Source organism: Chelonia mydas, chromosome 3 (genome assembly GCF_015237465.2).
Source record: "Chelonia mydas isolate rCheMyd1 chromosome 3, rCheMyd1.pri.v2, whole genome shotgun sequence".
Lineage (NCBI taxonomy): Eukaryota > Metazoa > Chordata > Testudines > Cheloniidae > Chelonia > Chelonia mydas.
The window spans coordinates 52,593,048-52,618,155 of record NC_057851.1 but is presented as its reverse complement, the minus strand read 5'-3'; the positions used below and the strand labels follow the sequence as shown (position 1 = coordinate 52,618,155).

General features: G+C 40.3%; 1 protein-coding gene across 9 annotated transcripts in view; it reads right to left on the bottom strand.

The window, feature by feature from the left end:
- The window catches only part of ADGRB3 (adhesion G protein-coupled receptor B3), a 616,055-nt gene that overhangs the window by 204,869 nt on the left and 386,078 nt on the right, over positions 1 to 25,108 (bottom strand). For all 9 annotated transcript variants that reach the window (XM_043542447.1, XM_043542448.1, XM_043542449.1 and 6 more), the window contains one exon: positions 20,267 to 20,310. In XM_043542447.1, coding sequence (XP_043398382.1) covers positions 20,267 to 20,310 — 44 coding nt within the window. The remainder of the gene's footprint in view (positions 1 to 20,266; positions 20,311 to 25,108) is intronic.

The window sequence follows — 25,108 nt, the reverse complement described above, 5'->3', positions numbered from 1 at the left end:
CTCTATTTTCTGTTTGTCAAAAGGTAAAAGCAAGACTAGAAAAACTGAGCCTTGTCTCTGCTAAATATCAGTTGAAGTAAATAGGACAGCCCTCTATTTCCAGACTGTTAGGAGGCCTATAATTCTTGTGGTTAGAGAAAAAGGCTGAGACCCAGGAGAACCCTGTAGAACTGGTCAAAATTTTTCTGACAGAACAGTTTTCCACTGGAGAATGCTGATTCAAAGCATTTTGCTGGAGCATATCAATTTCATCAGAATTTTGGACAGGTAAATATTGAAATGTTCAATATTGATAAGGTCAAAACATTGTTTCTATAAAGTCAGAATTTTTCACTTAATTATAATAAGGTGGAAATGTTCAATGTCACATAAAAGTCAAAATGTTAAAGTCAAAATGAAATGTTCCAACCTCATTGAAACACAAATGGTTTAATTCCAATAAGGTCATTACTATGAGTCCAAAATGAAATATTTCGAAATGTTGTTTCACAGTAAATTTTGACTTCACATTCTGAATTGGAACAAAACCAAATTTTAAAATGTTGGAATTTCCTATGGCACCAAAAATCCACTTCCCAACCAGCTCTTGAACCCTGTGTTTTTAATCTTGGATGAACCACTGGCTCACTGTGATATTTGGTGGCCTCCATATACTTTATTGACCTGGATGAAAAAATTCTTGTACAAGCAGACCTCAGGGGAAACTAAAGACTCTATCTGATCTGAGTTTTCTTGGGCAAATCAGTTACAAAATAGGAGGAAGAAATTGTTTGTTCCAAACAAACACTAAAAAACAAAAATATCTCCAACAATTTAAGTACAAGAGAGAAATAAATGATAGGAACTTGTATTTGTTTAGTATGGCATGTTTCTCCTCCTGCACTCACAGTGAAGTGGATATAACAGAATTCACATTAGTATGTCGTATTTCAAGATGTCTGTCTGTTCTTTAATGTTATCTAACTTCCTGTTAAGAATATGTAGCATCTGATATATAGTGCACTAAGCTGAGTACATCTTGGTATGGAGTAGCAGAGTAAACATGCATAACATCCATATTATAATGGCACTTACTGCTGCTGTTGTGAGAGCTAAATAATTTTTACATCCTTCTTTTTTGATTTATGATTAATGTGTATGTGGGAGCATTTTATATTCTAGATTTAGGCTTACTGCTACCTTGCTGCTTTCTGGAACCACAGAACTTCAGGTGCCTAACTGACAGGTGGCCATGCACAGGAAGGAAAGAAGAAAAAGGGGTTTAGGAAGACAGATTTACATTAAAAGGGAAAATTTACTTTTTTCTACATAGCGTACATGCTGCAAAGTATCATTCACCTAGAAAGAGATTAAAAGTATTTCATGAATATAACCCATTCTACTTTTCAGATTGGATTCCTTATACTACCTGCTGCATGCCAGTGGGTTGATTTAATGAGGTCAAAAGTTGCTCAGATCAGATTTTTATATCTTCGTGCTGTTGTGATATTATACGGGGTTCTGTATTTGACAAATTTGTATTTTATGTTATATCAAGGGGGCCTAGAGTGAAAGGATAGGCATTTTTATTACTCTGAATAAATACAGAGAAATATAAGATCGAACAAATGACTCCCCTGCTTTCCAAACAGACATTTTCATATCTAATTAGCTCTAATTTTGTCACACGTCGGAAGGTCATTATGACCCCAGTTCTGCTTTGTTTATTCACAACTAGAGTAATGCTTGGCTCTATGTGTGCCTATGTGTGATCTATTAAGTAGTGCCATTAAAATCAATGGGCCTACTTTTGGAGGAAGGTAGTAATCCATGTCACTAAGGATGGATAGAATCTGGCCCTTTGGTCCCAGTCCAGTATACTTAAACATGTGCCTAATTTTAAGCATATGAGTAGTCCCATAGAAGTCACGTGCCTAAAGTTAGGCACACGCTTACTTTTGAGATATGCAAGAGCAAGTCAGTAACTTAAAAGATAAACATTTTGCCTTTCTCTCACAGAATAGTGGGGGGGCAGAGAGGAAAGCCGACTGCTCCAAATTTTACCATTAGGATAACAGATGTAATGGGAGTAATAAGCATAGCATGTGGAATTTAGAATTATAATATCATTTTCTCCATTACTCAGAGTAATAGAATGGATTGTAGGATGTTATCCCCAGCTCATGCACTTCAATACATATGTATATTACATTTAGCTAACTAGCTATACAGGAAATCTCTCTTACTCAATGTTATCAGAGCAGATGATGATAACATTAAAAAATCATCACAAATACACAATGCTTTAGCTAAAAATCTATTGAGCCATAATCTGGCAGCTATTCAGCTGAGTACATTTTTAGTGAAATTGCTTTTCTTGAAGCTGTTCATCTAGCATATTACCTTCCATTTAAACACGTTTAAATCCTGAGATACATTTGTATTATTAGGTTTAGAGTAGCAGCCGTGTTAGTCTGTATCTGTAAAAAGAACAGAAGTACTCTAATAAATTTGGTAGTCTCTAAGGTGCCACAAGTACTCCTGTTTTATTTGTATTATTCTTATTAAGCCGGGTCATCCTGCAGAGCTTAAGTTTAAGAAAAAGATCTTCTAATCATATTAAGTGGTAAGTAGTATAAACATTGTCCTTACTATCTTTTACAAATATTCAGAACTTAAGAAAATAAAAATAAATCAGTTATTTTAAATATTTCATTCTTGTTTGTTGTTGCTGTGAAACTGCATTCATAGTAAGTATAGTCCTTCAGTCAAATGATAGAGAACATAACACTGGCCTCTAGCATTTATCTTTCAATGGAATTTAATCAGACAGACTCATACAGAGAATGTGAAGTGATTTTAAAAAAAGAATTCAATGCAAGTTGTATCAGTAACTCCAGGGAGGCAGTGCCAGACTAGATTCAACTGCAGCATGGCACATGGTAAAGCTAAGACACAATATAAGCCCTAATAACTGGAAGATAAATGTTGTGATAAGATAAAAAAAGAAGTGGAATAAATTCTGCTTCTTTATTTGGCCAGAATAAACAAATCTTATAATGAAACAAGAGTGTATAACTTTGGGACCTCAGTGGATTTTAGATACCCTCATGATTGGGAATTAGAAGCATAACACTGTAGGCAATACGTTGAATTAAAATCTCTTTGAACATCTTATGTTAAAGTTTCAAGAGTAAGCTCTTTAACCAATCTCTCACATATAGTCAATGGTTTTTTGTGCAATGAAAGGAGTCCAAGTGAATTAGCCCTCTTTTAGTAAGTGACTTAATACTCTGCTGACCAAAATCCACAGAATGCTTCACACCCATGACAACAAACTGGAATACACAGAAGTACTGCCGATATAGGGGCCAGATTCTGCCACTCTCACTCTGAATACTGCCTTATCAATTGCTGGGTAGATACTATGGAGGATGGTCAAAGGCTAATCACTGGGTAAGATGCTATAAAATTCAAGTAAGGACAGCAGAAGCTGGCCAACAGTCTTTATATATATATATATATATATATATATATATATATATATATATATATATATACACATCCAAGTGTTGTCACTATTGTATAGTTGTACAGCTATTTTTATGGATTTCACACTATTATTCTGAATGTTCAGGTACATCAGAACAGCAAGTACTTTTTGAAACAGATTCTTTATCCAATCTAACTGGAACCATGTATTCAATACTTACAACACGAGGCATCAAATCTGAAAACACATAATCATGCAAATAGCCCTTACTCACTCAAGCATACCTTTTGAAGACAGTGGGTCTTCCCACATGCACACATGACTTCTCATGTGAATAATGGTTTGCCAGACTGGGCCCTTTTCAAAATTTTTGTTTGGTGAAGTTTGTAAATATTTGGTGCTTATAGAAGTGAGGATGTAAAGACAGCAGGGTAAGCTCATGTATAACACTGAATAGGAGTATCTAGGTCTTTGCCTATTTTCCAGTGGCTGATTCACATAAAAGGTTTAATGAGTCTGCTCTGGCTGCCAAAAAGGGCTTGTCTACATAGCACCATAGTGCACGCTTGCAGGATGTAAATGCTTATGCACACCAGTGTACCGTGAACTAACATGTGGACTGGCTGGCGCACACTAAAAGTTCTCTAGTGCACATTAATGTACACTGTTTGAAATGGACCTATACTGATGCGCACTAGGGAACTTTTAGTGCAGGGGTTCTCAAGGGGTTGGGACCCCTCAGGGGGTCACAAGGTTCTTACATGGGGGGTCGCAAGCTGTCAGCCTCCACCCCAAACCACGCTTTCCCTCCAGCATTTATAATGGTGTTAAATATGTAAAAAAGTGTTTTTAATTTATAAGGGGGGGGGGTCACACACAGAGGCTTGCTATGTGAAAGGGTCACCAGTACAATAGTTTGAGAACCACTGTTTTAATGCATGCCTGTAGCACACATTTGGGCCAGTTAGTAGGCAACATGCTGGTGTGCAGGGCTGGATTAATACAGGGGCTTTAGGGGCTGCAGCCCAGGGCCTTGGGCTAAGGGGGGGGGGGGCTGCAGGTCGGATGTGGCCCACTGCTTCTTTTCATCCAGCCTGAGGCAAGTCTCTGTGCTGTGGGCTGGACATCGGTCCCCGATCCACGGCAGCCTCCCTGGGGACGGAGCCGCGAGCTCCAGCTCGCCGATATGCCCCTGCAGCCCATAGGCAAGGGGTGTTCAGGGAATCTCTGCGCACTGCCTCCACCCCCAGCGCCGGCTCTGCAGCTCCCATTGGCCTGGTACCATGGCCAATGGGAGCTGCAGTGGCGGCACATGTGGGCCCGGGCAGCGTGCACTGTGCAGAGCAGCCTGGCCCCTCTGCCTAGGAGCCAGACATGCCAGCCACCTCAGGGAGCAAAGCAGCATGGAGCCAGGGCAGATAGGTATCCTGCCTTAGCCCTGCTGCATGGCCAACCAGGAGATGCCCAAGGCAAGTGCCTCCTGGCTGGAGCCTGCACCCCCTCCTACACCCCAACCCCATACCCCAGCCCTGAGCCCCCTCCTGCACCCAAACTCCTACCCAGAGCCGGCACTTTGAACCTCATGCTGCACCCCAACCCCCTGTCCCATCCCTCTTCCTATCCCAGAGCCCACCCCCCAGCTGGAGCTGCACTCCCTCTTGCACCCCAGCTCTGAGCCCACTGGCCCACTCCAAACCCCTGGGGCCCCACAAAATCTAATAGCCCCGGGTCCACAGGAGAGTTAATCCGGCCCTGCTCGTGCGCCTTACAATTTACAGCCCTGCTAGAGCAGACTAAGGCACCAGAGAGACAAGCCATGAAGAATATAGGCCTTAATTCACCAAAGAATTTAAGTATCTGCTTAGGTCCCAGTGAAGTCAATGGGATTTAATCATATGTTTAAAGGTAAATACATGCTTAAATACTTTGCTAAATATGGTTGGACTTAAAGTTAAGCATGTGCTTAAGTGCTTTGCTGGGGCCTTAGGCCTGATCTACATTGCCACTTAAATTGATGTAAGTTACGTCGCTCGGGGGTGAAAAAATCACCCCCCGAGCGACGTAGCTTACATTGGCTTAACATGGTGTCTACGCCATGCTGTGTCAGCGGGAGATGCTCTTCTGCCGACTTAACTTCCACCTCTCGGGGAGGTGGAGTTCTGAAGTTGACGGTAGAGTGTTCTCCCATTGATTCATCGCGTCTTCACCAGACCTGCTAAATCGACGCCACGGCATTGATCACAGTTGCGCCAATTTAGTATGCAGTGTAGACAAGCCCTTAGTCCTTTCACTGAAATAGAGGCACAGTTTTAGCACTGAAGATCCTAGGTTCAAACCCTCCTGCATCACAAGCAGAGTCAATTATACATGGAGGCACTGTATAATGCGCACTTCAAAGCTCTGTCAATAAACATTAGCCATGATTATCATTTTTGTTGTGCTAATACTAGACTTTTTGCAGAACTGTGTGATGGTTTTGTAATGTAGAATAATGACCATCTTGCTTCGCCAGGCGCTCAACCACATTTGGACCCACAGCTCAGGTATAACCCATGAAGCTATATACAGTCTTCTTCTCCATACTTACAAATGAATATATGTATGCTAGCTGAAATCCTGTCTATCTTCTGATGGCGTGCAATACAGTGTAACATTAAGAAATACACTGCAGTGCAAAATTGAGAATAATTTCACTTACCTATAAACAATTTATGCATGTTTTCTATTCCAGTCCCTTATATCTCATTTCAACTTTGAAACCAACCAAGTTGTCTGCAATCCATTACTTTTTTCTATGAATGATTACCATAAACTTTAGTTATGATGCTGATGAGGAAACTGAAATTGCAAAGCAAATATGCATCCTAACCTAATAATTGTAATAAATACAACATTAAAATGCAATATATTTTCTGTGAAATAATAACGATTTTGTGAAACTGAGATTTACTTTTCAGATGTTAGTAAAAATAGCTAGTAATATCACTAAACAGACAGATTGCTATTATCAAACATACGGTATTGGTGTCATAATATTCCTTAACAGGTTGTTTATTATATAACCACCACCTCTATAGATGCAATTTATACTTCAGTTTTCTGTTAAAACCATAAGGTTTAGACATTAATAGATACTATAAAGGATGTTTTCTAATTTTTGTTCACGGTCATAAATGTTTTGTTCATGTAGAAAAGTCTTGAAACTTGAGCTGATTAGAAAGCTCATCAAATTCCCTTAAAAAAATCTGCTAGAGAATACAAGAGGAAATGATAACCTTTCTATATGTTCTTTAAACTATCCTGTAGAAAACAAATTTATATGTCAGCTACAGAATTCTAGAGGATGGTTCAAAGATCTATTGACAGTTCAAATTTTATTATATTCCATAAGATTTCAGAATAATTTGATTAGATCTTTATTACATTTCCATAGAACTCTGTTACTTACTTCCCTAGTAAATTTTGTAGGACACAGGACAGGGCAGGTAATAGGCCTTTCAGTTCTAGTTCACAGCTCGAAAAACAGGTAGCAGAGACTAACACCCTGACCTAGCCCAGGAATTAAGTAAATGCATAATTTTAAGCATGTGAATATTCTCATTGCCTTCAACAGGGCCATTCATGTCCTTAAAATTATGCATGTGTTTACATACTTTACTAGACTGGGACATCTGGATCCAATTCTGAACTCACATATACAAGTGTAATGCTGACCTATTCCACTGACTTCAGTGGAGATACTCCTAATTTTACAGCGCTATAAATGAGAGCAAAGTTCTATGGGCAAAATTCCATCTTTAGATACATGGATGTGATTCCTAGGCTACATCTACACTCCACTGGTGGTAGTGTATAGTATATGTGTAATTACAAGTCACGTTGAAAAGAAGGCTGCATCCACACTGTGGTGTGTCAGTGAAAGGCTCTGCCAATGCCTTTCCATTGCCAGAGTCTTTCCCTGTGGTGAGGAAGGGCTCCAGTAGCAGGGAGCTGCTGGAACCTTTCCCAGCTGCCTCCCCTCTGCCAGAGCCTTTCCCTACAAAGGGGAAAAGCTCCAGCAGAAGGGAGCTGTCAGAGGCTTCCCCCATTCCCTTTTTTTGGGTGGGGAAGGGCTCCAGCAGCAGGGACCTGATAGCCTTTCAGCACTGCCAGAGCCTCTGCCTGCAGTGGTAAGGGCTCCAGTGTTGGAGAACTGACAGAGCCTTTCCCCACTGCTGGAACCCTACTGCCTTCCCCTTACCTTTTCCCTGCTGGGGGACTCTTTTCCTGCAGAGAGGAAAGGCTCCAGCAGCAGGGAGGTAAGGGGACACTACACTGCTAAAAACAGCAGTGTAACAGGAAAGCGGAGTGGGGCCAGCGTGCAGGGAGCCCAGGAGCCTGTGGTGCAGCTGGGTTCCGGTAGGGAGCTTCCAATGGAGCTCCACACATTGCCCCTTCTTAGGTCGGTGGAAGCACTCCTGGTGAGGACACACATCACTAACCCAAGGAGGGTGGTGTGGACATGCACCACGGCAGTAATTACTGTGGTGGCTGTAAGGCAACCTAATATAGGTCGACTTACATTTCTAGTGTAGACATACCCTTAGTAAATGCATCTTAGGCATATGCCTTGATTATAAGAACATCATTAACAACAATTTTGCTGATGACACAGAGGTAGTTGATGAATCAATGGATGAGATAGTTGCAGCACTTAAAACCCTGGAAAGCTCAGTGGCAAGAATTGGCCTGAATATTAGTTGGGGTAAAACCAAAACTCTTCAAATCAGCAATTTCAAACACATTGAGGGCTCCAGCATCTTAATGGGACAGAACCCAGCAGACATTACTGGGGATTTCACTGGGTCTGTTGGTGATGACATGGGTGGCTTTCAGAAAGAACGTAAAGCCCTCACTGCAAAAGCATCTTCAGTAATGGGGTGCCTCATGAACAACGTCTTTTGCAAACCAAACACCCCAATAAGCAGAGAGATGAAGCCGAGAATATTTAATGCTTTGGTGGTCATTGTTTTGACCCGTGGGACTGAAACATGGCCTCTCATTGTCCATATTGAAAAGAAGTTGGATACCATTTCTGAATGATCAAAAACATCAAATGGTATGAATTCAAGTTGAATGAACTTGACTAAATGAATAAACTTGACTAACTAAACTGATCCCACTCTCTCGAACAGCCACCCAAAGTTCTTTAGGCGGTACGGACTTCTGCTCTGAATGCCTACCAATTTCCCTGTGAGAATCTTCTTCGACTATGACCCAATGAAAGCAGGATGGAAAAGACCCCATAGGAGACTTAAAATGCGATGGCTGGACAGTGTCAACAGACACTGGTCCTTCACAAGCACCCTACACAGTAATGTGCCAGATTTGATTCAGGATAGAACATCAGAGAGAGGCACATAATGTATTTGGTGGCCTCACTGTCCAAGTGACAGCATGAGAACTAAACCTCCCCATCTAGGTAGTGTTTTATTCATCACAGTGTCAGAAGAGCTCTCAGTAGAGTGTTATCAGAGATATATGTATGTTCTGTGTTTTCCTGCTAGTTTCAATCAAATTCCAAGACAAGGTAGTAGGCACAGATGCTGTCCCCTCAGCATGCCACAGTGACCATTAATATGTAAAATAAGGACTCTAATTGAAACTTATCTCCTATCTCTCTTAGTTAAGCTCATGAATTCACCCTTTCCATTTTTATTGGAAACACAGATGGTACAATTAAATTGTGATACATTTCTCTCCTGTCCTCATCCTTACTTCAAGAGATTAGACTATTATCTTCTGTCTCATATTGCACTACAAACCCACCAAGAGATTAAAGTCAAGTAAGGATGTTGTGTTTCAAAATTGAAGACTATATTCCAATCTTTAAAACTCGAGAGCAAACCTGCACCAACTATCCCTTTTTTATCTACATTTCAAAATTACCCCAGCCTGACATCTCAAAAAAACCCATTATTTTTAGTTTCCCAAAATATACATTTATACACAGGCAATAAATAGCAATTGTGTTCTTCACAAAATGAGGTTGATTCATCACTTAGTAGCAGTAATTAAAATTATCAACAATGATGAAATTAATTTCCTCTTTTAGATGTAATTCTTAGCAGGCAATGCATCTCCCTATTCAGAGAAGTGTAGGTGTTACTGAAAGGCAGTGTGACAATAAGTGCCTGAATTATGAATTCCTCTCATATACACTGATTCATTTTATAATTATTTAAATCAAAAAGATCTTCTCTCTCTCTCTTAAAAAAATAAAAAAGCCCCTCAATTTTCTCTAATAAAAGATGTGCAGAATGTTAGTGAAATAAGTTCTTCTGCATCACAGTATAATGTTATTAGTCATCACAATCATGTTTTTAGAAATATCCTCAGTAAGTCCTATTCCCACCCTCATCCCTGCATGTTAAGCAGTAACTTATTGCCTGATCCAAGCCTACTCAAGTGAATGGGAGTCTTTTTATTAACTTTGGTGGGCTTTGGGTCAGTCCTTTTATTCAACAAGTAGCTGTACACTGAAATCATAGGGGCTACTTGCAGGGTATGTTACTCCTTAGAACTGGGGTCTTGGTTGAGCACTTTTCTGCAGGACAATAAGAAATTTCTGAATATGTAATGTGGTATTTACAGATTCACCATAAAAAGATCTATAAAGCTATTTATAAAGATAATTTTATGAGGGAACAATTATCTGTTAAGTAAGGTACATTTACAGTTAACTTGGCCATGGAGAATTCATAAACACAAACATGGAAGCTTTAAATCTGGGATTGACTCACCACTCACAAAGAAGGCATTTTAATCACTAGGCTGGAAGCCAAAAATTTGTTAAAGCAGCCGTTGTTTTTAAAAGCACCTCAGTTCAAGACAGCGAGAGACTAATTCTCCTAAAAGTTGGGCATCCACTACTCCAACTGAAGTCAATGTAACAGGCAGAGCCTCAGTTGGTGTAAACGGTTGTAGTTCCAAAGAAGTTAATTATATCCATTTTTGTACACTTTTGTCATTTTCAATGTTTTTATTTTACTTATAGAAAAATGTAGCCCTGTTCTACTGCTCTTTTGGCCTGAATAATACCACTAAATATTACTTTACATGGACATGTAAAGTAAGATTTGTGCTATTCTTTTTTTTCAAAAGTCACCACTGATTTTGGGTGTCTCAATTTTAAGGTGTTCAATTTGAGACACCTTTGCCTTGATTTTCAAAGTCTCTTCCTGAATCTTTTCAAAAGGTGGCAAAACTGTCCTGAAAGTAAAGAGCAAAAAGTGATTTAGACCCATTATCACCTCAATTTTAAAGGAGAGAGAGAGGAGGCAGGAGAGACAGATCAATGATCCATTTCAATTTTAGCAACATGAAATTATCTTGCTAATAGGCTATAAGTCTGTGGGCACAGTAGAGTTATGCGAAACCATTTATGTGGCAGGCAAAACTGTGGGAAAATCCTGTTTTCACTTTTAGACATTTTTTCTAAAAGAAGCTATTTTCACTTTAAGAAAAGTGCCAAAATGAAACCATGCACAAATTTGAAAAAAACAAACATCATTTGAGCTAGGAGATTTTTCTTTTACAGTATTTTTCACTATGAATATATTTTTACTGGCAGAAACAGCAAAATGTTAGCCTGGAGTGAATTCCTAAAATTTGTAAAATCTCAATTCATTTTTTGCTTGCAGTTAATTCATAATTCACCACACATTTAGGGTAAAGGTATGAACTGCTGTCAGTGTAAACTAGAAATGGGTGAACTTGATTGGAAAAAGAAAATAGAACAAATCAGACCCTTTGGCCAAAACTCAAGCCGAACCTGAACAAAACCTTCAAGATAATAAACATTTTATTTAATTGCTTCTCTGGTGCCCTCCAGACAATTGGGTTTTCGGTGGGCATATGGTGCTATGACAGATATATGCCATATAGACAAATGAAAATCTGCTATACTGTTATTTCATCTTTGCTGCGGAAATTGGCAGGGAAGCACCACCACATCCTAGTAATCCTTTCATCAACCAGCCAAGGGCAGTTTTAAGGGCAAGCAGCAGATATGACACATTGTCTGCCAAAAAGTAACACCAATTACTAAAAGAAAAAATATTACCTGAGTTGTTTAAAAAGTTGGTCTGTGCTCACTGAAAACCATGTAATGCATTATATCATTCTATCTATGTACTCATATGTCCCAATCATGATAGTGGTGGAGTACTACTCCATAATTAACAGATTTTAGCCTCACAACCCTCTGTGAGGTAGGGAAGTACTATTACCACCACTTTACAGATGGGAAACTGATGTACAGCGTAGATGAGGTGACTTGCCGGAGGTCATAGAATCACAGAAGATTAGGGTTGGAAGAGACCTCAGGACGTCATCTAGTCCAACCCCCTGTTAAAAGCAGGACCAACCGCAACTAAATCATCCCAGCCAGGGCTTTGTCAAGCCGGGCCATAAAAACCTCAAAGGATGGAAATTCCACCACCTCCCTACATAACCCATTCTAGTGCTTCACCACCCTCATAGAGAAATAGTGTTTCCTAATATCCAACCAAGACCTCCTCCACTGCAACTTGAGCCCATTGCTCCTTGTTTGGTCATCTGCCACCACTGAGAACAGCCTAGCTCCATCCTCTTTGGAACCCCACTTCAAGTAGTTGAAGGCTGCAATCAAATCGCCCTCACTCTTCTCTTCTGCAGACTAAATAAGCCCAGTTCCCTCAGCCTCTCCTGATAGATCCTGTGCCCTAGCCCCCTAATCATTTTTTTTGCCCTTTGCTAGACTCTCTCCAATTTGTCCTCATCCTTTCTGTAGTGGGGGACCCAAAACTGAATGCAATACTCCAGATGTGGCCTCACCAGTGTTGAATAGAGGAGAATAATCACTTCCCTTGATCTGCTGGCAATGCTCCTAATAATGCAGCCCAAAATGCCGTTAGCCTTCTTGGCATCAAGGGCACACTGTTGACTCTCATTCAACTTCTTGCCCACTGTAATCCCCAGGTCCTTTTCTGCAGAACTGCTACTTAGTCAGTCAGTTCCCAGCCTGTAGCAGTGCATAGGATTCTTTCATCCTAAGTGCAGGACTCTGCACTAGTCCTTGTTGAACCTCATCAGATTTCTTTTGGCCCACTCCTCCAATTTGTCTAGGTCACTCTGGACCCTATCCCTACACTCCAGCATATGTATCTCTCCCCTCAGCTTAGTGTTATCCTCAAACCTGCTGAGGGTGCAATCCATCCCATCACCCAGATCATTAATGAAGATGTTGAACAAAACCAGCTCCAGGACAGACCCCTGGGGCACTCTGCTAGATACCGGCTGCCAACTAGATATTGAGCTGTTGATCACTACCCGTTGAGCCTGACAATCTAGCCAGCTTTCTATCTACCTTTATTTCATTCATCCAATCCATACTTTTTTAACTTGCTGGCATACCAGTCATACAGGGAGTCTTTGCCTGGGTCAGGAATTGAATGTAGGTGTCCTGAATCCAAGTCCAAGTCACTTGCCCTGCACACTAGATAACCCTTCCTCATTTTTATAAGATACCCCATGGAATGGTAGGTACACATAGCTCTTGGTTAGCTCACATTCACTGAAACATTGGTTGAGGCATAAGCAAAAAATGTATCTTTTTTGTAGGACATCTTAGATATTAAAATGGGATCTGCTTACAGCATTGAAGATAATGCCCAAATCTCTTTTTACTCCCAGTAGTTGGAGACTTCCACTCCTAAAACTATTGCATGTGAATGAAGCTGTGACTTTGTTCACTTTAGTTCCTCTTTTCCTCTTGCTCCTATCACTACCCGGGCTCAACGGGTAGTGATCAATGGCTCCATGTCTAGTTGGCAGCCGGTGTCAAGTGGAGTGCCCCAGGGGTCGGTCCTGGGGCCGGTTTTGTTCAATATCTTCATAAATGATCTGGAGGATGGTGTGGATTGCACTCTCAGCAAATTTGCGGATGATACTAAACTGGGAGGAGTGGTAGATACACTGGAGGGGAGGGATAGGATACAGAAGGACCTAGACAAATTGGAGGATTGGGCCAAAAGAAATCTGATGAGGTTCAATAAGGATAAGTGCAGGGTCCTGCACTTAGGATGGAAGAATCCAATGCACCGCTACAGACTAGGGACCGAATGGCTAGGCAGCAGTTCTGCGGAAAAGGACCTAGGGGTGACAGTGGACGAGAAGCTGGATATGAGTCAGCAGTGTGCCCTTGTTGCCAAGAAGGCCAATGGCATTTTGGGATGTATAAGTAGGGGCATAGCGAGCAGATCGAGGGACGTGATCGTTCCCCTCTATTCGACACTGGTGAGGCCTCATCTGGAGTACTGTGTCCAGTTTTGGGCCCCACACTACAAGAAGGATGTGGATAAATTGGAGAGAGTCCAGCGAAGGGCAACAAAAATGATTAGGGGTCTAGAGCACATGACTTATGAGGAGAGGCTGAGGGAGCTGGGATTGTTTAGTCTGCAGAAGAGAAGAATGAGGGGGGATTTGATAGCTGCTTTCAACTGCCTGAAAGGGGGTTCCAAAGAGGATGGCTCTAGACTGTTCTCAATGGTAGCAGATGACAGAACGAGGAGTAATGGTCTCAAGTTGCAATGGGGGAGGTTTAGATTGGATATTAGGAAAAACTTTTTCACTAAGAGGGTGGTGAAACACTGGAATGCGTTACCTAGGGAGGTGGTAGAATCTCCTTCCTTAGAGGTTTTTAAGTTCAGGCTTGACAAAGCCCTGGCTGGGATGATTTAACTGGGAATTGGTCCTGCTTCGAGCAGGGGGTTGGACTAGATGACCTTCTGGGGTCCCTTCCAACCCTGATATTCTATGATTCTATGATTCTATGTGGTTGCCATAGGCATATGTATGTAGTCAAACAGCTAAAGCCAGTGACTGACAAATGGGCCAGATTCTTTTGCATGGAACCATATTATTTCATTCCAATTATATCTGAGGTCATTGACAAACTTGAGGTGGCCACTCTCACATTAGCAATGCATCACATAACATTCATCCATACTGCTCGATTTCATGCTGGGACATCTCTTTGAGGGGCATCTAGTTAAATGAGTGATTACTTAACCCTCCCAGTATCTGCAGAAGAATCTGCATGACTCAGTTGCGTACTGGGCTGAGAACTTACATACGAGCCAGCATGAACACTAGTCTTTGGCAAAGGAAGATGTTTTTTAGGCCAGGGAAGAAGTGCCAGTTTAAAGACATGAAAAGAATAAAGGTGCACATGGAGAATGAGTCATATGAGTACTACTTGCAAGAAAAATAAATTAGCCAAAGTGGTATTTCTGAGTGCTGTGCAAAATATCAGACTTGAAATTCAAAACACTCAAATTTTCGTGAAAAAGAATGTCTTTCCAAATGCTTTATATTAAAACTTTAAATTAAATTTTTGGCCTTTTTTTATTATTACACATTTAAATGCAGGTTTTGTGGGCTATTTATTAGTTTTGAGCTGGGCTGGTTGAGTTTTGTCACATTTCTCCTGGCTTCTTGATTGGCTTGATTGGCTTCTCAGGAGTATCAGCAGAAGACATTTGGAGTAGTTTTGCTGAGCTAGCCAATAAAACCCAACTTCAGATCCCTTTGTGAATTACAATAGCTTTGTCCTGCCCCACTTATGCAAAACTTCCCTAAGGCCAGCCTCACTGGCCAGAGAAGGAGCTTCTCAGCAAACGGGAATCCTCAGATAGCATACAGATAGCATAAAGGCTCCCATGACATTATCCCTCTCTGAAGCAAGCACAGGGATATAGCTGGGACATCCTTCAGAGATCCCCAGATGCCATAATGGGGACCAGACCTACACAGAATGGCTCCAGCACTGGAGGAGTGGAAAGCTGGAGTATTTTGCTACTAAGCTATCCTCATCTAGACTCACCAGGATTCAGCCTTAGTTCCTGATACTTTTCTAGTATATGAGATTCCACATCTATTATTTCCAGTTCAGAACAGAACATAGTTTCTTCCAGAAAGATCAGAGATTTCCTCTGTTCTGTTGCAGCATCAGAGGATTTCCACACAAAATGGAGAGTTGGCAGCAGTATCAGTGTTGATTCTACATACAAAACAAGGAATAGGCATTTCTCCAAAAGAGCTACCATTATCAAGGGGTAACAAATGGATGCTGGGAGCCTGGGGCAGGTGTCATAGCAGATTTCCTGCAGGACTGGTCATCTCCTAGTGAGGCAATTCTATTTGTAGACCCCAGAGAACTGATGTGCAACTTTAGCTCTAGTTTAACAAATGTATTCGGGAAGGTTGATCAATCAGGGAAGCCGATATCTGAATTAGAGGCTAGGCTGATGGTTGTCCTAATTTGAAGAGGGAAATTCTGATGTCATTTAATCTGTGAACGTATGACTAAGCCTCCATTAATAGTGGGAAAGAACAGGAAGGTAATGAAGTGTCATGACTCAATGTCAGTGGCCAAGGTAGCTGACAATGGATGGAGAAACAGTATCAGGGCAAGTGCCCTGGCCATTCAGAAGATACGGAAACAGCTGCAGGATCAGCATCATATGTACCAGATTGCTTCTGCAGCTGTTATTTCTTGCTATCCCCCATCCTTATCATTACTGAGGTTGCAACACCAGTCTAGGAGGGGTTACAAGTACTTTGGAGAATAGGATTAAAATTCAAAATGATCTGGACAAACTGGAGAAACGGTTTGAAATAAATAGGATGACATTCAATAAAGACAAATGCAAAGTACTCCACTTAAGAAGGAACAATCAGTTGCACACATACAAAATGGGAAATGGATCTGGGAGTCATAGTAGGTCACAAAGTAAATATGAGTCAACAGTGTAACACTGTTGCAAAAAAAAATGTGAACATCATTCTGGGATGTATTAGCAGGAATGTTATAAGCAAGACATGAGAAGTAATTCTTCCACTCTACTCCACACTGATTAGGCCTCAACTGGAGTACTGTGTGCAGTTCTGGGTGCCACATTTCAGGAAAGAAGTGGACAAATTGGAAAAAATCCAGAGAAGAGCAACAACAATAATTAAAGATCAGGAAAACAAAACCTATGAGGAAAGACTGAAAAAAATTGGTTTGTTTAGTCTGGAGCAGAGAAGACCGAGAGGGGACATGATAACAGGTTTCAAGTACATAAAAAGTTGTTACAAGAAGGAGGGAGAAAAATTGTTCTTGTTAACATCTGAGGATAGGACAAGAAGCAATGGGTTTAAATTGCAGCAAGGGAGGTTTAGGTTGGACATTAGGAAAACCTTCCTAGCTGCCAGGGTAGTTAAGCACTGGAACAAATTGCCTAGGAAGGTTGTGGAATGTCTATCATTGGAGGCTTTTAAGAACAGCATAGACAAACACCTGCCGGGAATGGTCTAGTTATTACTTAGTCCTGAACTGAGTGCAGGGGACTTGACTGATGATATATTGAGCTCCCATCCAGTCCTACTGAGCATAATTAAACCACTAATTGAAATTAAGATACATTGCCTTTGATCAGATGAGTAAAAGATTATGAAAATATCCCTTATATATAGGGCCCTACCAAATTCATGGCTATGAAAAACACGTCATGGACCATGAAATCTCGTCTCCCCCCCGTGAAATCTGGTCTTTTGTGTGCCTTTTTACTGTACAGATTTCATGGGGGGAGACCAGTGTTTCTCGAATTGGGGGTTCTGACCCAAAGGGAGTTGCAGGGAGTTCACAAGGTTATTTTAGGGGGGTTGCGGTATTGCCACCCTTATTTCTGCGCTGCCTTCTGAGCTGGGTGTCTGGAAAATGACGGATGTTGGCCAGGTGCCCAGCTCTGAAAGCAGTGTCGCACCAGCAGCAGCACAGAAGTAATGGTGACAATACTACCATGTGTCTGGAGAGTGGCGGCTGCCGACTGAGGGCCGAGCTCTGCAAGCAGCAGTGCAGAAGTAAAGGTGGCAACACCATACCAGGCCAGCCTTACTTCTGCACTGCTGCCGGCGGCTGCTCTGCCTTCTGAGCTGGGCTTCTGGCCAGCAGCCCCTTTCTCCAGCTCTGAAGGCAGAGCCATCACCAGCAGCAGTGCAGAAGTAAGGGTAGCAGTACCACAACCCACACTACAATAACCTTGTGATCCCCCGCACAACTCCCTTTTGTATCAGGAGCCCTACAATTACAACACTGTGAAATTTCAGATTTAAATAGCTGAAATCATGAAATTTACTATTTTAAAAATCCTATGACTGTGAAATTGACCAAAATGGACTGTGAATTTGGTAGGGCCCTACTTATGGACAGTTTATTCTATTTATATCACTGTTGGCTTTTTTCCACTTTCCTCTGAAGGCCAGTGCCAGTCAGGACACTAGATTAGATAGACCACTGGTCTAATCCAGTATGGCAATCCCTTTGTGGACCAATTTTCAGACCACTGATACTGTATCTGTGAATGGCACTGGCACAGAACACTGAGAAGGGTGCCCTGATTCTTTTTTGCTCACGTCAAAGAATTTGGTGGTGAGGAGAGGATTTCTTTTTCAAAAGCTTTCAGACAGTGGACCAATTCAGCTCAGAATTTCAATAAAAAATCCTTTTATGTTTTCACAAGCTTTGATGTGAAAAACATTCAGCATCCCAAAATTTTATGGAAGGCCAAAACTGGAATGAAATGCAGAGGTTAAAATGGTCACAAAAATTCCTGAGGAAAAAAATAAACTTCCACTGTCATACATTCTACTGTTGATGATACTCAGTTAATCATCTGGGAAAGGGGAGACACTGAAGGAATAGCGAAACCTCTAAAGAACCCCATTCTAAATCAGCATAACAGAGGTACTGCATATTTTGGAAGTGTCAGCCAAAATGAATGCCGCACCACTATGAGAAATTGTATTTTAACATATATAATTCATGCTATGATCCTTTATGTAGTTAGCTGTACCTGTCTTAATGTTATACAAAAACAATAACTAGATGCAGATAGACAGACAGCAAGCCTGTCAGCCTGATTGACAGATAAAGGGAAAACCTTCTAAAAAGTTATCTAGATTAAAAAAGTTATATAATTCTACTCAATAGATAGGAATGAAATAAAACATAATTTCTCCAAACAATTAGACATACCACATATACACACCCACAGAATAAGAATAGGAGAAGGAAGATGCACCATAAAAATGCAACAAGAATGCAGAGCCAGACGTGATCAAACAGCTCACAGTATAGATTCCGGGGCTTCTCCATGAATGTGTGAAGAAAGAACTATCAATCATTGAACAATAGCCTGTGCAGAATGTTTAAAATCCAGGACGAGAAAGTTTCACCCACTTCTGGAGCATGTATTAAACTGAGAGAATCACCAGAGAAACATATAATTTACTACACATGGAATTGTAGTGCACTGAGATTAAGATCTGGGAGATTTGCCATGAAGGTGGCTAAAAATTTTAGCGATTATAGCTACCTGATGCAGATGCTAAAGACAAACATATACAGTATCTGAAAAACACTTAATTTAAAGCACCTTTTTTTGTTGCTGTGGAATAGTGATTAGCTAGGCATCTTTTACTAAATGCTGACTACTTTCTTGTTGGATTGATCCCCAAAGTTCTTGTGAAATTTGGGTAGTAAAGCACAACAGAGCTCCATAGGATTTGCAACGGTAGATCAGACCATTAATTCATTATATCTGGTCTCCTGCTTCTGGCAATAGCAAATTCCTGATGCTTTAAAGGAAAGTGAACACAAAACAAAATGAAACACAAAACAAGCCAACAACCCAAGTCACCCAGCTAATTGTATAATGTTGTACATATATTTATTTATTTAGATTTATAAATGATAAGAATCTGTCCAGTGTGCTGGGAGCTTTTGCATTAATTTAAAGCTCACAATATTAGAATACAAATTCCATAATATAATAAAATGGACTCAAATAAAATGCCCCAAACGCAACTAATTACCAGGCCAACAGAAAATCATCATGAATTATAAAATGCCCTCACAGTTAATACTAAGTCCCTAGATCCCGACCTTTTCCAAAAATGACTGGGGGAAAATGTTTTGGGGAACTAGAGAGCAAATGAATGCTTTCTGGACCCCTGGTAAGTGATCAGTTTACATGCAGAAGCAAGACAAAAAGCACCAGTCTCATAAAAGAGTGTGCGTATACATGCATACCAGATGGTGGTGAAATCCATGTGATAAATTGCAGAGCCATAATAAACTGTACTTATCATGACTCTTTGATGGTCCCACCTACTCACTGATGACTAATGTATCTCCCACAGTATTCCCAATATTTCAAACCTTTCAGCAACTTCAGCTTCTTCAGCCGCATGGGTATCTCTCAGTTAATCCCTTTCATTGCAGGAGCTCAGGGACTGGTGCAGCTCAGTCCCTTTTATTCTCTTCATGTGGCACATTACAGATTAGTCTCATGTAGTCTGTAATACTTTGGTCTAATTTGGGTTGTTGGGTTGTTGTTAGTGTGTGGGCATTTGGTGGTGTTGGTGGCTTGTGATATACAGAAGGTCAGATTAGATGATCTGGTGATCCCTTCAGGCCTTAAACTCTATGATAGGTGTTGGTGAGATATTCTGCTAAATCAGGATTAGTAACAGAAAAAAACCAAACTGTCTTTCAAACCTGCATTACAATGTGACTGCAGAGCATGGAAAGGAAATATTTTCATTCTGTGGATTGCACATTTTCCATGCCCTCATAATGACCACTGTTGACTGTCTGTCAAGTTAAATATTTTTACGTGTTTTGGAATATTTAATCCATAGTAATAGAAGCAAACATCTGTCACTTACATTCTTGAATCATCCCACAGCACACAATAGGGATTCAACGTGCCCTAAAAACAAACAAACAATACCATTAGTTACTGGTGTACATAACCAATAAAGTGCTCAGTCCCGCAGTCCAGGTTCAGGGCCTGATCCTAAAAGATCACCCTCAGTTTGAAGGGGTTTGAAATCAATGTGAGTCAAAAACAAATCAAAGTCAGTGGGAGTTGAGGGCACTTAGTAGAACGCACTCAGCACCTTGCAGTATTGAACCTATCATCCCTACTCAGGAAATAGTCCTGTAGATGTCTCCAGGAAGCTACTTGGAATTTTGACTAGGAAAGGACTGTGGTATTGGGTGCCAGTTACCTAAACGTGGAGCCTGCCCAGTTCATATTCTTTAAGTAATTTCAATTTTTTCCCCTGTATTCCACTCTGAAAAGAACAAATAAAAGACTCTCAAAATGCTGCCCGATCAGGTTAACCAATGAATTAGTTATTCTCAATAGGCAGAATTTTAGGTCTTGTCTGCACCCAAAGACGGTACTAATTTACCAAAATCAGCGGAGCAACTTATGTAAGCTTGCTCACTTAGTAAGGGGGGCTTTAAACTAGGTTTGCTAGGGGATGGTGACTTAAGCCCAGAGATAGGGGAACTGGGATACCGGGAGGAAACACAAGGAGGAGGGTGCAACAGGGGAGGCCTCCTGATGCATACTGAGAAAGTAGGGCAATTGGCTAGTAGGTGCCTGTACACAAACACAAGAAGCCTGGGAAACAAGCAGGAATAATTGGAAGTCCTGGCACAGTCAAGGAACTATGATGTGATTGGAATAACAGAGACTTGGTGGGGTAACTCACATGACTGGAGCACTGTCATTGATGGGTATAAACTGTTCAGGAAGGACAGCCAGGGGAGAAAAGGCGGAGGAGTTGCACTGTATGTAAGAGAGGCAACAAAAATGATTAGGGAGCTGGGGCACATGACTTGTAAGGAGAGGCTGAGGGAACTGCAGAAGAGTGAGGGGGGAATTTGATAGCAGCATTCAGCTACCTGAAGGGGGGTTCCAAAGAGGATGGAGCTTTGCTGTTCTCAGTGGTGGCAGATGACAGAACAAGGAGTAATGGTCTCAAGTTGCAGTGGGGGAGGTCTAGATTGGATATTAGGAAACACTATTTCACTAGGAGGGTGGTGAAGCACTGGAATGGGTTACGTAGGGAGGTGGTGGAATCTCCATCCTTAGAGGTTTTTAAGGCCTGGTTTGACAAAGCCGTGGCTGGGATGATTTAGTTGGGATTGGTCCTGCTTTGAGCAGGGGGTTGAACTAGATGACCTCCTGAGGTCTCTTCCAACTCTAATATTCTATGATTCTATGATTCTATGTAGTTAAGTTGGTGCATCCCCTTTTTGTAGACACTCCTAATTCTATTTCAGAATATCCACACTCGGGGGTTGAGCTGATTTAACTACATCAGTTTCTAAACTGATTTCATTAAATCAGAACCATTGTTGTGTATAGACAAGGCCTTAACTGTGCCTATATTGAGACTCCCTATTTCTGATGCCAGTTCTTGGACCTGCACACTTTAAAGTAGGCCAGTTGACCATTGATCCCAACAGGCCATCCACCGGTGGAGAATAGCTGGGGCACAGTAACACTTTGGCCACATTCCCATCCTGCCCCTTACAGGGGCCCAATGCAAAGGCTGCAGGCAGAGAAGTTCACTTTAGAAACTGGCTAAACTGGTAGATTATTTAATGAAGGGAGAAAATTAATGGCCTTCTGGATCTTTTGTGCCATTAATGGTAAAAAGGCTAAATCATAGCAAATATTCTACTTTTTCATGCTCAGTATGAGCCCATCGACATTGACATTGACATCAGTAGGACCCTGGGCCCTAAATCTCAGTTTCTTACACATATTGAAGTGGGGTAATATTTCAGAAAATCGAAGGCTCTTTATTATTGCTCTTATTTTCTTCTGTCCATTATGAAGTGAAGTGACTAAAATTCAAAGTTTGGGCCCAATCCAACAAATCTTTTTTCAGGCTAAGTGTACATTAACTTTAATGAACATTTTGACTGAGTAAAGACTGCAAGACTGTTGTAAGATTGGGTATGCATGAAGCCACAGCCACAGTAGATGTATAATACAGAATAACAAACAAAACTGCAGATATCTAAAGGACCAGATGTCAAGGTTCAGTTTACTTGCACAAGACATATTTTGTCATGATGTTCATATAGTGTTCTCCTAGAAGTCATATATAGCACTTTTGGCACAGATATGTTAAAGTTAGGAATCAATAAAAACAGACACTGGGCACAAGAGCACAACTCCTCCAACAAAAGATGGATGGAAAACAAAAACAACGGCAAGCGTGAGGAATAGTTTAAAATGATCAAGTTATTTTCATTTTTATATACTAATCTTAGGATAATACTGAAAAAGTCAATTGTACAGGTTGCCAGTGGGCAATATTTTTTCAGAAACACTTTTACACACACATCATTTTATTCCACAGCTGTTTCAAACTGTAGAAACTATTTATTAATATTAATGAAAGAAAATATCCACCCATGTGTTAGAATTCTTCTACCACCCTTTTTCAAGAGAGGCAAAGCTTTCTCTTCCAGACTCCAGTAACAAAGATATTTAATGAAGCTCTGATCTTGTAGTTCACTAGTTTGGTGACTGTATTAAATGTTCTGAGTTTGGTATAATTATTTTAAAACACACGTAGAACTTTAAATTCACATTGCACCCTACAAACATAGATAAGTGACTTCATAATCTAAAATAAAAGACTAAAAACACATGACAAGACGCCGGATAACGGGCACATACAGATCCAGTGTGTGCATCTTGCACCACTGGCCCAAAGCATTCTGAAGAATCAATAGAAGAGGTTGTGGAAGAATCATAACTGGCAATAACAGGAAAGTTAGAAAAAACAGAGGATTCGGCAGCTTGAAAGTGTCTTGAGACTTGAAGTAATCTGCCTATATTCATTCTTATGCAGTCATAATCATACGTAAAAGCTATGCCTCAAACCGATGCCAGCATACATTCAGGTAGCTGTGATTTTTTTCCTGGTGATGCACAGCCTACACCATCTCTTTCCACACTGCAAGGAGAGAGGACTTGAAAATGCTTTGAGAAAAAGGTGACTGCTCAGACTTAGCTAAAAGAATGATTTTAAAGAAGAAAATTTCAAGCAATGGCCAGTCACCAAGGCAAATAGAGGACTCTGTGGGAAGGTTTAAGGAAGTGATAAATCCATGTAGTTTTCACAAATCTGTGGCCCTTTTGGAGCTCATTCACATGGAGAGGGGAGTATGTTGAGTCACCATAAAAATGAATAGGAGATGAAGCTGTAACACTGAGAGCAGCATAAATGTCACCCACATTCCTCCAAAAATCCTTGACACATTGGGAATAGAAATACGTAGGTGTGGCACATAAAACTTTCAGTATTCAAGACATGGTGCACAATTGTGCATGCTATGTAGGCCCACAATAATTGGAAGTCAAAGTTTCAGTGGAAGTAATCATAACCAGAAGCTTTAACTCCCATAATATTACTAGATTGCCGCTGCATTGTCCATTGATATAAGAGCAGAGGTTTTGCAAAATTAGGAGATGATATTTCACATTCTTTCTGGAACAAAGTCCATGATGTTGGTGCCTTTTCCAGCATAACTAGTAGAAAAATGTTACAGTCGTGATCATACTGCTCATGTAATCCACCTGTGATCATACTGGATGGCATTAAATACCATGTACGGTGAGCAACACACTGCAAGCTACATTAGCATGTTACAGAGTACCATGGTCAGCGCTATATTTAAAATCATCTACAAGTTCAAATACAGTGCTGTATTCCAAATAGCCTACCCATCAGTGGGGTGTGTGTGTATATATATATATACACACACACACACACACACACCCCACTGATGGGTAGGATATTTGGGTATACCACTGACGGGTAGGATATATATATGTAAAATAATTCAATTTTATGAATAAATACCAAATTTGAGTGTAAAATGCAATTATAATAATGTATTCATTTTGAGCACATGAACACCTATTATGGATAGTTAGAATGAAATTTATTAATTCATATTTCATTGTTTGAAAATAAAGCCCTGAAGTATTCCAGCTGTGAACAACAGGAGTTTTCACATGCGCATATGTCTTTTTCACAATTATTATGCATGTTTGTGCAAGGAGCCCTCTACATCTCAGATGTACACATAATATAATTTAGTTTAATCAATCAGTGGACAAATAATTAACAAAAATAAAAATTAAAAAATGTAACTATACTCCCACAGATACATGAGCACATTTTAGAAGTCATAAGATAATCATTAATCCATTCAACAACAGACTTTTTTGATTGGTATAGTATAGGTAATATTAAAAGAGGCAAAGTTTGAAAAGAGCAACAACACAAAAAAAACTTCTAGAAAAGATTAATTGGAATAAAATGTCTGTATTTTAATTCCTATTTAATATTTAATTTAATTAATTTAATAATTAGCCCACTTAATTGACATCATGATTAAACTCTGAGCCATTAATGTATAACAATCAAAGTCTAGAGATGAAGTAAAACCATTTTCACCTTAATTACTGTGTATGATGTACAAAGTTCAAAGACAGATTACGGTATATTAAGACATAATTAGAGAAAATTAGATTCTAATTTTCAACTGAGGTAAATTCTAATAAAGAAAATGAAGATCAAAAGGCAAAAGACACAAATCAGAGCATGTGCCACAGCATCTCCAACTGCTCTTCTTTATATAAAATCTCATCTGGGAAACTATCATGAACAGAAAACCACTAAACA